This window comes from Aedes aegypti, unplaced genomic scaffold (genome assembly GCF_002204515.2).
Source record: "Aedes aegypti strain LVP_AGWG unplaced genomic scaffold, AaegL5.0 Primary Assembly AGWG_AaegL5_hic_scaff_2285_PBJ_arrow, whole genome shotgun sequence".
NCBI classification, from domain to species: domain Eukaryota; kingdom Metazoa; phylum Arthropoda; class Insecta; order Diptera; family Culicidae; genus Aedes; species Aedes aegypti.
The window spans coordinates 1-17,497 of NW_018735801.1; the positions used below are offsets into that span (position 1 = coordinate 1).

Below are 17,497 nucleotides of genomic sequence, written 5' to 3' on the forward strand. Positions count from 1 at the left end.
GAAGTGCTTCTGGCAGATTTTCCACCCCGCTGTATTAGCCTCCGCACAGCCCAGTATGTTTGCCCATTTCAGCCAAGCTTTCGATGTCATGGAGGGAAACTTTTCCATATTCTTGATGTCTTTGGAGCGGCATCCCAAAACGCAGCAGCCTATTTTGTTTGATGCTTTCAACCTTTCCGCCGGCAAGTTGATGGAGGGGATTGCAGTGCTCTTCAGCTTCTTCCGGATATCTATTATTGTTCAAATAAATACATAAATTCAACAGTATGTTCACTGTGCTGCAGAAAACACTCACTTTCCACGAAGTCCGTTTCGATGAAATGGTGAGAGCAAATCCGCTCGGATCCAGTTCCAAAAACAGGCGCGACCTTCTTCCATTGCCGGAAGCGATTATTTCCGGAGTTGGGCACCCGGTACAGCTGGAACTTGTTCCCGCATCCCGGGATTACACAGCAGTTCTGTAGCGAAGAAAGTGTTGTTTACTTTCCTCAATATTTCATTTTTTCTGACATACGAATTGCAAATTGGATAGAATTACTTACCATTTTGTAAAACTTTCCGTTTACTACAAGTCTGCACAATTCTCCTTATACAAAAACATTGAAATTAAGTCAAATTTTAGTTTTTTAAAAGAATATCAAAATCCAGTTCGTGTTTGACAACTGTTTTGCTTTTCTATCACCGCTGCGACAGCAGCGCCGCTGGTGGACGGTGACAGCTTGGATTTCTTGGGATGCTGGGATGACAGCTGGGATATGCACAAGCAGCATAAAATCCATCTAACAGCCCATACATAATTTTGTCTAACGTTAGGCTAACGTTAGTCTAAATTTAGTCTAACTGATCGTTTCGAACTTGCAGCATATCTAACAAAACTGTGTCAGATCTGTCTAATTTTAGACTAAATTTAGCCTAACGTTAGAAAAAAATTTAGGCTAACAATCTAACGAATTAGACTAAATTTAGACTATAGTTAGCCTAACCTGCCGTACTGGGGCTTCATTGCCTGACGACACTAACCACACGGAAACGGAAACCACGTTTAGAAATGATTACTTGTAGAATAATTGTTAGAAATCAAACTTTACTTTTATTTTAAAGTTGTAGACAAAAATATTGTCATACTTATGCTTTTTAAAAAAATGTTTATTGGTTTGAACATTACTGTTTTATGTAAAATTCTTGCAAACAAAACTTTTTAAAAACATACATTCTAGGTAGGTACAATTTTTTGCAGAAAAAAATTGCCACCAAATATGTGTTAGGTATGGTATGCAAAATGGTAACTTTGACATAGAAGCTTTCCGTTAGAAACTGTAGAAATGCTATTTACACTAAGCTCGCAGAGGCGTAGTTCCAGATGATTAAGTAGAAGAAGATATCAGCGTGTACATATGTTTATCAAGGAATAATCACAAAATCTTGTCCATATGCATTGTGAACTACTTCCTCCTACATATTCGATAGAGAGCAATGATGCGGCAACCCAGCGCGATGAGAACGAAGGTGTTTACTATCTCGTTGAATCCCTTCGCCTGTTGCACTTGATGTAGGATTGGCTAAACGAGCTCGAGCGCACGCACTGATTACGTTAGTTTCGACGGGGAATAGGAATAAAGTCACTTCTGTTCCTAAAAAGACTCCAGCGAAACATTTAAAAAATTGTAGATTTTATATATTGGTTTTAACACTAGACTTAAGACATTTTTTCAATACTCACATTAGATGAATGTTTACAGATTATGTTAGGGATGGTAGGCTAAAAATAGTGGAAACTTGATGATCTTCTATCTATTCAGAAAATGGTTTATTTTTAGAAATTGTGACAATTTTCAATAATAGAAAATTAACTGCATAGGTTACTGCATATGATTAATCTTTTGATTATCAGTTGTATATATATATTTAGTCAGCAAACTGAAAATCAATAATCGTACAAAACCTGAATCAAATGAAAGTGAATAATAACACTGCGGAGCACATTTTTGTCTCAAGCATCAAAATACCGCTATTTACTTAATTAAGGCTTACTTAATCCATTGTCGTTCTCAAAAATATGATAGCACGTCTAGTTTTAGAGATATTTGCTATTAAAAAGGCAAAATTTCACTATATCAGCCAACTTGCATGCAAGTTTCCCAGCTTGTATAGCAATTTATTTGCTTGATTTGTCACGGAATTCAAACTTTATAAGTATTACAATACTTAACAGTATAGTTCATAATATTTTCGAAGCTTAAAAGTTATTTTTTATGATTTAGAAAAGTATTGTATTTTCCTATATAAGAAAAATGAAAGGTTTTGTATGGAGACTTTAAGCATATTAAAAAAGTCAATTTAATCTAAAATTTATTGTGAAATTTCAACTAAATTATATTTGAATGAAAGTTTGAGTCATATTTTGCATGCTTGCTGGATTAGATCACAAGAAATTTCGATAAATCATACCTTAAATTTCATGTAAACATCAATGAAAACAGTGTTTTATGCAACTTTGGCGACCTGTAGCTAAAATTGTGACGTGCTGGAACATTTCTGAGAACGGCATCAGATTCAGCAACACTAAATCTACTGGAGACACATAATTTGATCCTTGAGACAAGCAAAAGTGTCATTTTTGTTACGCTTTGTAATGAATCATAACATTTCTATTTAAATTCAATATTACATCACTATTAAGTAATATTATGCAACATATATTGCACAATCTGCCTTCAATTCTTACCTAAGAAAATCATAGAATAATGATACAGACAAGTTTAAGGCACATTTTGATACAAATCTACTTTTCAGTAGGTTCTAACAGATTTGGTTGTATGAATTACAACCCAACTCTCTGTGAGCAACTGAATGCAAAGCTTGAATATAATAAATCCTTCTAAATATAATAAAAATTGAGATTACATTACCATAAACATGCATCCAGATTTGATATCCTAACTATAAACACGGTAGATATTTATACTGGACGTTTTTTAAAGTCGATATTACACCTTTTTCAAATGTCGCAGGCCGTGTTAAGGATGTAAGGACGGTTAGAAAATTTCTTTTTTTTTTCCTAGGCATAGGGAATCTTCGTGCTTGCTTCACGATGTACAAATGGTCAATTGGCGATTGGCTAAGGAAGTTCTCAATGTTAAACTGTGGCAGTGCTCATAGAACACTGAGCTGAGAGGCAGGCTCAGTCTCAGTAGGTTACGGCAGTTACGGCAGAAGGAAGATATGTATTATTCTGAATTGCATTATGTAATGTTGGTTACCGATGTACCATTTTGTATCATGTTCCAAACATGACTTAAATTCTCAAACAGCAGTTATTTCAAAGGCAAAAAGTATTATTTTCTGAGCTTTTTATATGTAGGTTTTTGAATTTGAAGAATTACTCATCATGTAGAATTTGATACATTTTTTTATAATAGAAGATCAACTAAAAAGGCTTACCATACATATAATTCTATACTTTGGTTATCAGTTGTTGTGAAATTGTATTTGGTCATCGATTTGAAGATGACACTATAATTGTACTTGAGTCACATGAAAGTGGAAGATGTTGAGTCACAATATGTCTAAGTACGTTTAACATTACATCACGATTACGTAATATTGTGCAACATAGATTTCACAAGCTGTCTCCAATTCTGCTGTGAGAAAATTATGGAAATAATTATGAGTACAGACAAATTTAAGACACATTTGGAAATAGATCTACATTAATATAGTTAACGAATCTATGACAAAAGGTCGAACGACAAAAGATCGAAGGTAGAAAAGGTCGAAAGACGAAAGGTCGAAGAACAAAAAAGAAGGGACAAAAGGTCGAAAATCGTTTTTTAAAGGAGGAAAAAAATCCCACCAAGCAAATCGTTTTCGACCTTTTGTTTTTCGATGTTTTATCTTTCGACCTTTTGTCCATAAATCGTATTCCACTAATCAGCTCGAAGATTTATTACCATGAAATTATTACTATTCTATATACCGGGGCCTAAATAGCCGTAGCTATAAACGCGCAGCTATTCAGTATGACCATGCTGAGGATCGTTGGTTCGAATCCTTACTGGTCGAGAATCTTTACCGGTGGGCAATTTTCTCGACTTCCCAACACATTTTAAACAAACAAACTGTTGCTAGACCATGTTTTCGTTGTTGGATGACGTAGTCCAGTGACATTATTACCAGTCTTGTTTTCAATCTATCTCGTTTTTCTGGCTTTTGAAATGATTTTCATCACCATTGATGAATGTAGTACGTTATTCAAAGAGTAGCCGAAGATAAATGAAAAGTATTAAAATTTTATGGTCCTAAGGTAAGCCTCTGCTAAATGTATCCATTATGCTCTTAATCCCCTTACTGGACGCAAATCTAGTGATCCTATATTATTTTTTTTTCTAAACCCTGGAATGAGGATTCTGCTGCGTTTTCCCATATTATCGTTTCCTCGAACGGCAGTTCCGCGAATGACCCGTGTCCTCGAAAAGTCATGTAATTCAAAAATGTGTGAATAGTCTTTAGTGACAGGGTGATGAACTAAAGAACAGTAAGCAATCAATAGAAGGAGATATTTTGTCATTCCTGACGAGAAAATGTTTAGAGATATGTATATTATGAGTACCAAATTATTTTTCAGAGAAATAATATTCCGTGATACGGGGTATTCGAGTAACTGGCATTTGAGGAAACGATATTCAGGGAGCCATTATGCGGGGAAAAGTAACACACCCCTAAGACGATATACTTCGCACATGATACGCTAGGTCAGTTCACCCAGTTTTATGACACTTAATTTTACAGAGAACCAAATGATGCAATTGCTAAAGCGTAAAGAAGCATTGGCAAATCCAGCAGTCAAACCTGCACATATTAACGTGTGAGTCCAAATTCCTTCAATTATACGCCTCGCTCACGCATGGCTGTATTCTTCTGCTTCAGTGGGTTCTCAAAATAAAAAGAAAACACCACACGTGTCACTGTTGCAGGGCCCGCGGCACGAGAGAGCGGGGATTTTTTGGCAACGACAGAACTCCATTAAATGCCTACTAAATCTAAAACTCCAAAACGAGCGAACAAAGAAAATAAACCCGGCCAGAAAGCTGACACGCAATTTCACCCAAATACATTAGCGATTGCGTGTTACAATGTTGGACATCAATCGGCTGGGGGGAGGGGAGGGTGGGATAGACGCGCTCACTGCCATTCGGGTTTCCAATAGGGACTGTATTGTGATGCAGCGTATAAACCTTATAAACTCCAATAAACCATTCCTCTTCTCTCGGCAGCAAGGGACCGCTTCCCCTATTGGATGTTTTGAATGCCCTTTGTTCGAAAGGGCCCTCTTCTGCCGAGCATTGCTCTTCCTAACAGAACCGGAGAGCTTGCTGATGAGTTCAGATTTGTGGTGCTCTATGGAAGAGGGGTTTGTAAGGTTGTTTTACAAAAGTCTTGGTTGCGGTAGCATAAGTAATCAAACAACAACTTGTTTGATCTATACAAATGTACATGAATTATCAATGTCGACATTGGAGAGAAAAGAAAAGAATTCCTTATCCCAAAGATGATTTGTTCTAATCTAGGGATTATATTCGACAACTAGGGATTATATTTGTGGTGAAATTCAAAGTGGTAAATAACATGGACAAATCGAGCCTAGTACGCGAACTGAAGACGGCCTCGTAGTTGAGGTCAAAATACGCGTATCTGTCAATGGATGGTGGACTTAAATGGTATAGTACTAAATTCGGGTTTTCATTTATTCAAAGGTATCCACTAAACAGCTCAAGGATTTAATTATTATTTTCAACCATAGAGTAATTAGCACGGGAGTGGGGGTAGTTCGGAGTCGATGTAGACGAACGACCTCAAAGAAATCATTACCACTTCCACACAAAATGACAACATTCGATTCTTCCGCATCCTTTTTGTTTCATTGTTCTAAATTTTGTATGAAATTAGCACAGATAGCAAATTGGAGTCCGCAATACCCATTTAATTCAATTTCATGACTTGGTAAAAGGGTCAGTTAACGGGCTTAGACAAAATCAACTTAAGGATGTCTTCAGAAGAAATTCCTCTATCTTTCCATTCAGTAGAAACTTAAGCATATCTCAGGAAGATTTCTACAGGAGTTATTACGAATAATCAAATATTCAGGAACTAAAAGATTCTTCCTGGGTTAAAATCAGATAGTTTTTTTTTTTTCAACACGGCGCTTTTAAAAGCATAAGTAGTTACTATATGAATTCTAGCAGGAATTAAAACAAACATTCCATTAAAAATCGCCTCGAAAATTTCTCCGGCATCTACATTTTCAAGTTGCACAATTCCCTTTACCAGCAAATATCCAAACAATTTTCTTTAGAAAAAAAAAAAAAACATTTAACTTCAACGACCATACCAATAGATATCTGACAGCGTGTGAGGTGAAAACTGATGAGTATATTGGAGGCTTTAGGATAACTCTGAAACCAAATCTTCAATGGATTATTATGTATAGTCTTCGAATACCGGAGTCCGGACACTATACTTTGCATGGGAAACATTTCACACGAAATGTTTTTAATATTTACTAATCAATGGAGGCTAGTTTTAGTAACCATTTTTCATAGATATCTACGGCAATTCAAAAATTTCCAACTGCCTTAGACGTTCATTCATGGTTTGGTGAATTCGAATAATGATTTGACCTGCCCGGAATTCGAAACAAAATTGGTTCAATTCGAAAGTTGAGACATTCAAACACAAAATCACGCAGAGGACCTCGTGGCCATGCGGTTAGTGTCGTGAAGGCATTTAAGCGCAATGTATCAATGGGGTTGTGCGTTCAATTCCCGCTTCAGCCATTGAAACTTTTCGTCAGGCATGTTTCTCAGCTGTGCCACTGGAGCATGGCTTCTCTGTTGTCTATTGTTGAGTTACAGTCTGTGCAGCTAAATGGCTGAAGACGGTGTCCGTGTCTTTTAGAATCCCATAGAATGATTTATTTTATATGCTTTATGGTGAGTTACACTTCACTGAGCCCTCAAGTGTCCGAGCTACGAATCAAAATATATGTGACCAGTAGAAAGCATTGATGATAAGCAATATAATAAGAGATAAACATAACATTAAATGATTTCGAAAAAAGAATAAAAAAAAGTTACGCATTTTCGGCCGCCCAGAAGAAGGTGGTATGGAAGCAGAGGGGAAGACACGATACACCTTGTTAGCAAAATCAAGGGCATTATTTATAGAAAGTTTTTACCTAAAATTTTACAAACTCACCAAGTCAAAGCATTTTTTTTTAAAGGTCAATTATTCCTCCGGGATCTTTTTCAACAGTGTTTTTTAAAGATTCTGTTGTTTTCCAGGAGATTCTACATGAAATCCATCCATGAACTTATTCAGTTAGGTAATTCTTCGAGGGATTCCTTCTTGCAAATCTCAAAATAGCTCACCAGCTATTTTTTGACTCCAGTACATTACTCCACTAATCTAGGTACATCTACCAAATAACTAACATTCTTTCAAAAAATGCATTGAAGAGCTCGAGAAGATTTTCGAGAAAAATGTAACAGTAATTGCATAAGAAGATACTTTTGTGATATCTCAAAACATAATTCCTGGAATTTCATCAGAAGTTCATTCAGAGATTTCCACATGAATTCACAAAAACCCATCAAAAGTATCCCAGGATTTTTAAAGAATTAAAACAGAAATCTCTACATAAATTACTGAAAAAAAACATAATATTTACTAAAATTCAATAAGAAAAAACAGTTTTGAGGTCTATTTATAGTGTATCCTTAGAGGCATTACTGGTTGCTCTTTTTGGAGAAACTTTGATAAATAACATGCCCGACCAGATTATAACACATTCCTATCAACAGCAGTTAAAAATAACAGAAATTGATATAATTTTGTTATCAAGATGGCTTTGTTCCCATCTTGTTACATTTTTTGTAACACATTTATAACAACATTTGTTATATTTTTGACATCGCATTTATAAGTTTGTTGCAAATAACATCCGATGTCATAAACAGTAACATAGTTTGCAATAATTTTGTTATTTTGTAACATCCTTGCAACACATTCTGTAATAATTTTGTTATTATTATAACAGGGTTTGTTATATTTTAGTTTAGTATGGTGCAAATTTTGTTAGATTTTTTGTTATTTTAACTACTAACGGTACATGTTTTATAACAACTGGTGATATAAAAAAATCATATCACGGGAACACATTATGTTATAATCTTGTTTCTTCCTTCTGGTCGGGTGACTTGGGTAACAGGAGAAATCGCTGGACTAATTCCTGTCGAAACCCCTGTATTGAGTGTTGGAAAAAATAATCCTGAAAAATCTTTCAGTGAACTTCTGAATAAATAACTGGATTGTTTTCCTGGGCAACTCTTGGACAACGAAAAAAAATAAAAATTTTAAAGTACATGTAATACATTGATCTACTTCTTAAGAATTCCGCAGAAGTTTAAAAAATAGTTTGCTAAGACTTTCGAAACAAAACCTCTGAACCTTGGGCTTAGGAAAAATCTCTGGAGCCCAAAAGCTAAGGCTTTTGGAGGAAAACCAAAGAAAGGGGATAGTCGAGTATCTCATGTAGTTATTCCTACATGAACCGATAGATATAATGCCTTCAATTTATGAGATAATGCGGGAAATGTACGACTGGAAAATTATTCAAAATATTATAAAACATCATATAAAAAATCCTTAGATAATACCTAAATCTCCTTGAATCATAGTTAAATTTCATAAAGAATTCTAAACAAAGTTTTTGAAGTACCCATGTAGTAAAAGGAAGGAATACTTCTTGTAAGTATTCGAACCCTAAGATTCTCTTAACAAAGTGTATCAAATAAGTTGATTTGAGCATTGTACCTTTAAATTCTGCCCTAATTACTTATCTTTTGAAACATACGTGTATTTCGACTGCCAATTGTAGTCTTCTTTAGCGTCAGTTACTAGGATAAACTGATTCTCTTAAAGGAATTCTTGATAAAATCCCTAGTAGAGTTTCTTGAAACATCACTGCCTTCAAAAAGGTTTGACGGTGCCCCTGTAAAAACTCCTGATATTTAAAGAAATACTTAAAAATTTGTCGATAGAATTTTAAAACAAATTTTCGACAATTTTATAGGATTTCATTTTGAAATACTCAAAAGTTGGGATTTTGCACTTGGCCTATGGAAATGGAACTATTTATTTCCTGTAGCCTCGTGAACATTCCTTATGAAATTGCTCTGTAGAATCTATAAAATACTCTTATGAGTATATATTTCCTGCAAAGATTCCTGTAGGAATAGGGGAAGATTCCTCAGTACTGGACAGCACCCGATACTGGAAACCGTCGAAAAATTGAGAAATCATGGTCCAATCATGATGGTGCATTAGAAGAAAATGAAGCTATTATGGAGACTAATGTTTGCATCCTTGAAATATGCACGTTATTTAAAAAAAAGCAGATGTTTGAAAGCCAGTAAAAAGTAGACGCATCATCTTAATCCATTTACGCCCAGTGGGCTATTTTGTGCTCAGAACCCTTGAACGCTCAGTGATCTATTTTGAGATCAGTTACTTTTATAAATACAGTTATTTTTTAGACAAAATGGATGGATGATATCTTCGGCAAAGTTGTGATAAAGCTCAAGAGTAGTCCAATAAAAAATCACTATTTTCGCAATTCGGATTTCTTCTTCTAGGTTGCGCTGTAAGAAAAAAAAAATTTGAGCTGATTTTTCAGCAGCTCTGGTCGGCATCGCCAAAGGACGTCTTATATTACAAAAGTGTGGTTTCCAAATTAGAGATTGCTGAGAGATAGTAGAATGGATCCTGGAGGCCAATGAGGGTTTCCAGTGTAGATCCTGGGATTTCAGTGCAGACTCTAGAGTTCTAGTGTGGATCCCGGGTCTCTTTTGTGGATTCTGGTATTTCAGTGTGATCCTTTGATAACAGTAGATTTTGGGATTTCATAATGGATTCTGGGATTCCAGCGTAGATCCTGGGAATTCAGTGTAGCGTCTGGATTTTCCAGTGTGAATTCTGGGAATGCTGTGTGGATTCAGGGATGTAAGATTTGAATTTGGATCCTGGGATTGTAATGTTAACGCAGGATTTCAGTAAATACTGGCAGGGATAGGTTTTTCAGTGTGGATCCTAAGATTCCCGTGTGGTACCTGGTATTCCAGTGTGGGTTCTGGGATTCCAGTGTGCTTCCTCGTATTCCACTGTCAACCTGGTATTCCAGTGTGAATCCTGGGGATTTCAATATTGACCCTGGGCTTCCAGTATAGATGCTGGGATTCTAGTTTAGATACTGATATTCGTGTGTGGAATCTTATGATTTAAAGTATGAATCCTGGAAATCCAGTGTGGATTCTGGGTTACGCAGTATGCATATTTGGATTCCAGTTTAAATGCTGGATTACAACGAGGATCCTGGGGTTACAGTTTGGATCCTGGTTTTATGGTATGGATCCTGCTATTTCAGTACGGATCCTTAATAGATGCTGTGATTCTAGTGTGAATTCTCATATTTCAGTGTGGATCCAAGAATTTCAGTGTAGATATGGGATTCTAGTGTGATTCCTAGAATTCCAATATGGATCCAGGGAAGCCAATGTGCATGCCTAGGTTTTACAGTGTGGATTCGGGAGCTCCAGTGTGGATCCTAGTGTTACAGAATAAATCCTGGTGTGCCAACGTGGGATTTTCAATATTGTAGCGTAGATCATGTGATTTCTGTGGTGTATATTAGGATTCCCGTACGAAATCTTAGGTACCGTTTTGACTCATATTCCGAACACTTAAGGCCAACAGTGACTTCAAATGCATCTGATGGGCATAAAATAGCTGATGTTTGTGAAATTTAATTCCTACGCAAAGCCTAACTGTTAGCTGTGGGATGTGCCGTCAATGATGTTGATTGAAACCTGTTTTAGTATTGTTTTAACGCAAAGGTATGGAACAACATTTTTGATTCAAATGCCGAACACTGTGTTCATTCTGTCTCATATTCCGAACACCTTGATTCAAATTCCGAACACCTCTAAAAAATCGTATTCAAATGAATAATTTTGCAAACAAATTTATTTGAGCTAGTTTTTACTGCCTTGAACTAGAGAATCAACATTACTCTCGAGGTATAAAAGAAATTGGAAGACGTAAAATTGAATTGCAATCGAGTGCCGTTTTCAGCTAATTTTGTTGACATATTTAAGTGAAACATTTCAACCCAATTGCCATACAAAAACTGAGTGTTCGGAATATGAGTCTGTTCGGAATTTGAGACAAAACGGTATCTAATGTGGGTCATGGGATTACAGTGTGGATACTGGGATTCTAATATGGATCCGGTATTCTAGTATGGATTTTGATATTTTGTCATGAACCTTGGGTTTCCAGGTTAGATATTGGGATTCCAGTATGGATTCTGGGATTGTGATGTTATTCCTGGGATTCCAGTGTGGATCCTGGATTTCCATTGCGGAAACTGGGATTTCAATGTAGATTCTCGGATTTCAGTGTAGATATTGGGACTCCAGTGTGGATCACCATGGAATTGCAATATGGATCCTGGTGTTGCAGTTCGGATCTTAGGATTGCAGTGTGGATCCTAAGATTTTAGTGAGGGTTGTGATACTTCATTGTGAATTCTAAGCTTTTAATCTGGATATTGGATTTCCAGTGTGGTTTGTTGTATTGCAGTGTAGATCCTGGGACTGTAGTGTGGATCATAATGTGTCAATGTGGATCTTTGGATTCCAGTGTGGATACCAGGATTCATTCATTTATTGGTATTACATTGTTATTACAATAAAATCACGTCAATTCCCGGTCAGTTCAGGATCTTGTCGTAATGGAAATTTCCTTGATTTCCCTGGGCATAGAGTATCATCGTACCTGCCACACGATATACGAATGCGAAAATGGCTACTTTGGCAAAGAAAGCTCTCAGTTAATAACTGTGGAAGTGCTCATAAGAACACTAAGCTGAGAAGCAGGCTTTGTCCCAGTGGGGACGTAATGCCAAGAAGAAGAAGAACAACTTGGTTCGCAGCTGCCTCCCTCCATCCTGGGCTACGGCCCGCACTCGCCAGATCTTGCAGCACCTGGCCAGCCCAGCGTGCTCGCTGTGCTCCTCGCCTTTTTGTACCTGCCGGATCGGAAGCAAACACCATTTTTGCAGGGTTGTTGTCCGGCATGCTTACAACATGCCCCGCCCAACGTATTCTTCCAGCTTTTGCTAGCTTCAGGATGCTAGATTCGCCGTAGACTACAGCGTGCTCGTGGTTCATCCTTCGTCGCCGTTCTCCTGCACACCGCCAAAGATCGTCCTAAGCACCCGACGTTCGAAGACTCCGATTACTTGAGGGTCTTCCTCGAGCATCGTCCACGTTTCATGCCCGTATAGGACCACCAGTGTAATCAGCGTTTTGTACATGATACATTTGGTGCGGGACGAATATTTTTTGATAGCAGGTTCTTCTTAAGCCCATAGTAGGCACGACTTCCACAGATGATGCGTCTCCGTATTTCACGGATAACATTACTATCCGCTGCCAGCAAGGATCCGAGGTAGATGAATTAATCTACCACCTCGAAGATATCCCCGTCTATTGTAACGCTGGTTCCTAGGCAAGCACTGTCGCGTTCGGTTCCGCCCACCAGCATGTACTGTATTTTCGACGCATTCACCACCAGTCCGACTCTTGTTGCTTCGCGTTTCAGGCGGGTGTACATTTCTGCCACCGTTTCAAATGTTCTTCCGATTATATTCATGTCATCAGCAAAGCAAACAAATTGACTGAATCTTGTGAAAATCGTACCTCGGGTGTTAAACCCAGCTCTCCGCATGACACCCTCTAGCGCAATTTTGAACGCCCGGCTCGAAAGTCCATTACAACAGTAAGCAGTGAAGCAACTTGAAAATAATATGTAATGGATAATACAGCGAAGCTGTATAAAAATTATTCAACTCTTGTACAATGGTTGAAAAAGCGCCTTTCGAAGATGTTATACAGCAACTTGTCATATAACAGTCCAGACAAAGCAATGATCGGTATTCATAAGAGCTGCCAACACAGCTTAAAAATAGCTGAGTAGATTCGCCAGATCTTTTGATAGAAGGATCAAATAGAAGCTTTTGTTTGTAAGTACAGCGCATTTACTCAGCATAAAACCATATAAAGAGAGCTTAGAGAATATTTAAATTTGCATTAAATGTTTGTTGGGATTTGTGAAATTTGTGGGGACTTTGTGTGAAACCTTTCCGTGGGAATTGTGTAGATATATTGCAGGAATTGAGAGAATCCCTTGTGGTTTCCATGAGCATCCTGTTTAAATTCCGAAGGAAATTCAGCGGGAATCTGACGGATATTTTTGAGAATCCTGTAAGAATCCTATTGGATTCCTATTGAACTTCTATGGGAAATCTTTGAGAGTCCTGTGGAAATAATATGGGAATCCTGCTTAACTATCAGTGATTTCAATTACGTGAAGCTTGTCACGCTTGGCTTGCCCCCCTCCATTGAAGCGTGACATAATTTGTGCATGATCCCTTGTGTGTGTTTTGTATACATATCACATTTTGTGGAGTAGTTTTCATAATGTTCATGTTATTACCGTTACATTATGTTTGTCACAATATTTTACCACTTTTTAAAGCGCACCTTCAAACATTTGCTAAAACTATAATAAGTATTTATATTTTTCAATATTATGAGTGCATATCACCCACTGATTACTGTAAAAATATGATCATAGATATTCGTTAAAATGACGGTTTTTCGCATTCTCTTATCATATTGCAATGCTCCAGAAATAATCAGGTGATTACTATGAATGTGAAATAATTCGAAAGCTAAATAAAAGACACAAAAGATGGGGAACGGGCCAGGTGTTAAGGTTAGAACACACGCCTCTCACACTGAGGACCTGGGATCGAATCCATCCTGAGATAGTCACTATGAGAATAGTTATAGTGACGACTTCCTTCAGGAGAGAAGTAAAGCCGTTGGTCCCGAGATGAACTAGCCCAGGGCAAATCTCGTTAATAAAGATAGAAATAACAAAACATCTATGAGACATAAGATCTTTTGGATCTTTTGATATGTCATTAGAAGTATATTATATTACGGCTATTGTTTCATTATTACATAGCACAGTATAGCGCACTAGTAATCCATTATAAATAAAATACTTCTCGGCAAATTCAGGAATCCCGGGAAACTTAACAATATTTTCCGGAAATCGAGAGTCCCGAGAGAAAACCTCCCCTAGAATCAATGAAAAATCACTTTAGTCTTGATTACGAAAAAACAAAAACTCCCCATCCACTGTTAAGTAAAAGTTTCTGGTATTAAAATTAATACAACAAATTACTAAACCCTTATCGACATGATTCATACATGTTTCGTATCGTTCGGAGCATGAAACCCCCTGCTCTGGTAATGAAGACGTTCCACGCTCTGCCACTACTGGTAGAACGGTTCTATGCATGCAAATTCTTCTTCTTATTGTTCCCTTTCTTCGCATAAAGGCAAAACATAAAAGTGCGTACACGTGCAGCAATTGCGATGTGTAATTTTCTAACCAGGGGACTTTCTTAGCCCCAGTGGTAAAACGCGCTACTTCAGAGCAAACCATACCATAAAGTCGACTGGGTTCGGATGCAGTTCGGTCCAGCAGAGCAAAAGTATGTTTCCGTTCCTATGTTTTGGAGACGAGTAAGGCGATTCGACAATGCTGCTCTCGTTCCTATTGATGGGTGGTGTGAAAATTATTTCCGGCCATTCCCCAGTTACTATGGGAAGTGGTAAATGTCATATGCAGAATTGACGACAGGACTGGTTTCCATCGATCCTATCGCGCAATATTGTACGGAAAATGTTGAGGAGTTACACCAACAAAGCGGATGTTTTATGAATAAAAGTCGATTGATGCGTTTGATAAGCTTCGCTTTTTTTTTGCTTTGCACAAGGTATTGTTTCCACGCGAAAGGAAACATCCTTCAAGACAAGAGTGGCAGGGATTTAGTGGTTTGTCACAAGGAGGGTTCTAATGACAAAGGGATTAGGGGTTGGCTTTTAACAGTATAAATTCATCAATGTCGCTTTGTTTGGAAATGCCAGGTAGGGGGAAGTATGTTTAATTTTCACGGTTGGATAGGTTTCAAAGAGTTATATTGCTATAAACGGGGCAATTAAAAGTATATGGCTACATTGTATATAAAACAGGAAAACACTTTGATTTTTACTCTTTACTGCATGGTTTCTGAATCTTCAGTTCTAAATGAGGTCAAACTCATTTTAGGTTCCTGTGATTCGATAGCGCAGAAAACACTGTTAAGGAGATTACTGCTAACGTAATTCAAACGAAAAAATATTTGTGCTACATTAACATGGTACACATGTGAAAAGAAAATTTGGCAGCACCACCGTATTGTCTTTTTGGTTTATTTTAACTTCTGAGGCGACGAGCATCAGCAGATGCATCAGACTGTTGGTCGCTTTCTAATTGTTGCAATAGCCACACTCGTGTATTACTGCTCTCGTCCCCTACATATAGTCGGTGTTGAGACAGACCGAATCAAATTTTATTGTATCCAAAAACTTATAAAATGCGGTGACTTCAAACTAAAATATGCGTTTATTTTGTATAATTTGTTAATATCGCAAAAATGGTTAACATCCCGACTAGAATCACAAAACAAGATGATAACGTAATGAAATCAACAGCAGATGGCATTGTAGACTGTACTGTTGTTTCATAAATGTATGATTGAATTTTATTTAATTTTTTTTTGTAGCAAAATCATAAAATTGTGCTAAAATATGATAAATTTAGAAACAAAAACTGAAAAAAGTTTGCTTTTGGGTTTAAGCAATTAATTATTTTGAGTAAGATCCTTATGAAAGCATAATGAATTTCTAAGATAACTTTTCCAACTGAATCACACAAACAATCAAAAAGAAACAAAAAAATAAGTTTAACAAATTGTTGGGATTGATAATGATAAACGAGAGTGAATTAGGATCATTTCGAACCAAAACTCCGATTCCAAGCAAGAGCTTGCATGTAAATTACTAAGGAATGGAAACACAGCTGATAAGCTGACAATAGCCGATCGCATGGTTTATCGCATAGGGCTGTCACTATTTTCAGCCCATCCTACATTTGCATAACAGTGGAAAATTTCCAAGAAGGACATTCTTACATAAGTGGTGCGAGACAAGGAACCGGCCGGCCGTTTGTAATAAATTTACGATTATGAAATCACCAACTGATTACGGAAAGCCTTTCGTCCAGAGCGTTAGGGTTCTGCGAGTAACTAGACACGGCGACAACGACCCGAAAGTAGGGCACGATAAGGGCACCATTTCCATTTGCTTATTTACATCAAATTGCAGATGTTTACACATTGGGTACCGTTAAATGTGGTCTATGTTGACCAAACTGAAAAATTTCTATCTTTCTTTCAAAAAAGTTTCTCATACGGATGCTTCGAATCCCGGACATCGGCCTTAAATCTTCAAAAAAAAAAAAAAATTTACGACTTTTATGCATGGAAATTGTAGAAAATATCTTCATCATGGATTCTTGGCAAAAAATCGCTCTTCACTGTTTAGGTCCAGAATGTTCCGTTCGCGCCTCAATGTGCTGTTTTCCAACCTCGTCAAGTTTCATCGCACTTCCCTCCACCCGAATCGAATGATGATCGCTATGAGTATAACCGTCATCATCGCCCCAGGACATGCTACCTAAAAGGTTAGGTCTGCAGAACGTCACTTCGATAATCGATTCTGCACCATTTCAGCGGATAGTCATAGTACTCTCTGTACCCACATTTGCCAGCTCTTCATTTAATGCATCCAGGGATTCCAACAATAGTTGGCCTCTTTGGTTGGAGCAGCGGCTACCCCACTCCACTGCCCATTAGTCACTACTGGCTGCCGATTAGCTAGTTCAGCTATCATCCTGTCGACCATGTGGGAAAATTCAATCGACCACCTTGGGGGCCCATAACAACTCATATAGAACATACCGTCAATTTTTGCTATTGTAAAACCGTCATTTGAGCTAGAGACTACTTCTTGGATTGGGTATCGTCCTGTCGTCCCTATAGCTGCTAGCTGATGAGTATGCGGTATTGGTTCGATAGTAACACCTCGTCGGTCTTCGTTTCTGAGACTGATTGGCAAAACAGCATCTGCGTTGCATCACAGTGGTTTAAATTCAACTGAGTTACTTCCATTTTGGCTGCTTTGGTATTCCGCTTGTACCCGGACATTTGGGTCCACTCATTAAGTATCCGTTGTCTTCTCTATCGACACTAATCAAGCACTATTATCGCTTGCCCTATGGTACTTGGTGCCGCATTTTCTGCACATCATGCTTCTATCGGAATCATTGCATTTCCACGAGTTATGGTCATTCCCGAAACTCTTGAAGCAAACTTCAGGAGGCATTTGTATGCTCAGCCGGCAAATCGACCAGCCTACCTTTT

General features: G+C 37.6%; 1 protein-coding gene across 1 annotated transcript; it reads right to left on the reverse strand.

The window, feature by feature from the left end:
* Positions 1 to 7: 7 nt before the first annotated feature.
* Positions 8 to 699, reverse strand: LOC110680992 (the record flags this gene model as incomplete). The annotated part of the gene is made up of 3 exons (XM_021856760.1): positions 543 to 699; positions 296 to 458; positions 8 to 230 (listed from the first exon to the last, which is right to left on the reverse strand). Coding segments are annotated over exons 1-3 (389 nt in total), but the record flags the coding sequence as incomplete, so codon positions are not given.
* Between the last annotated feature and the right edge of the window lie 16,798 nt (positions 700 to 17,497).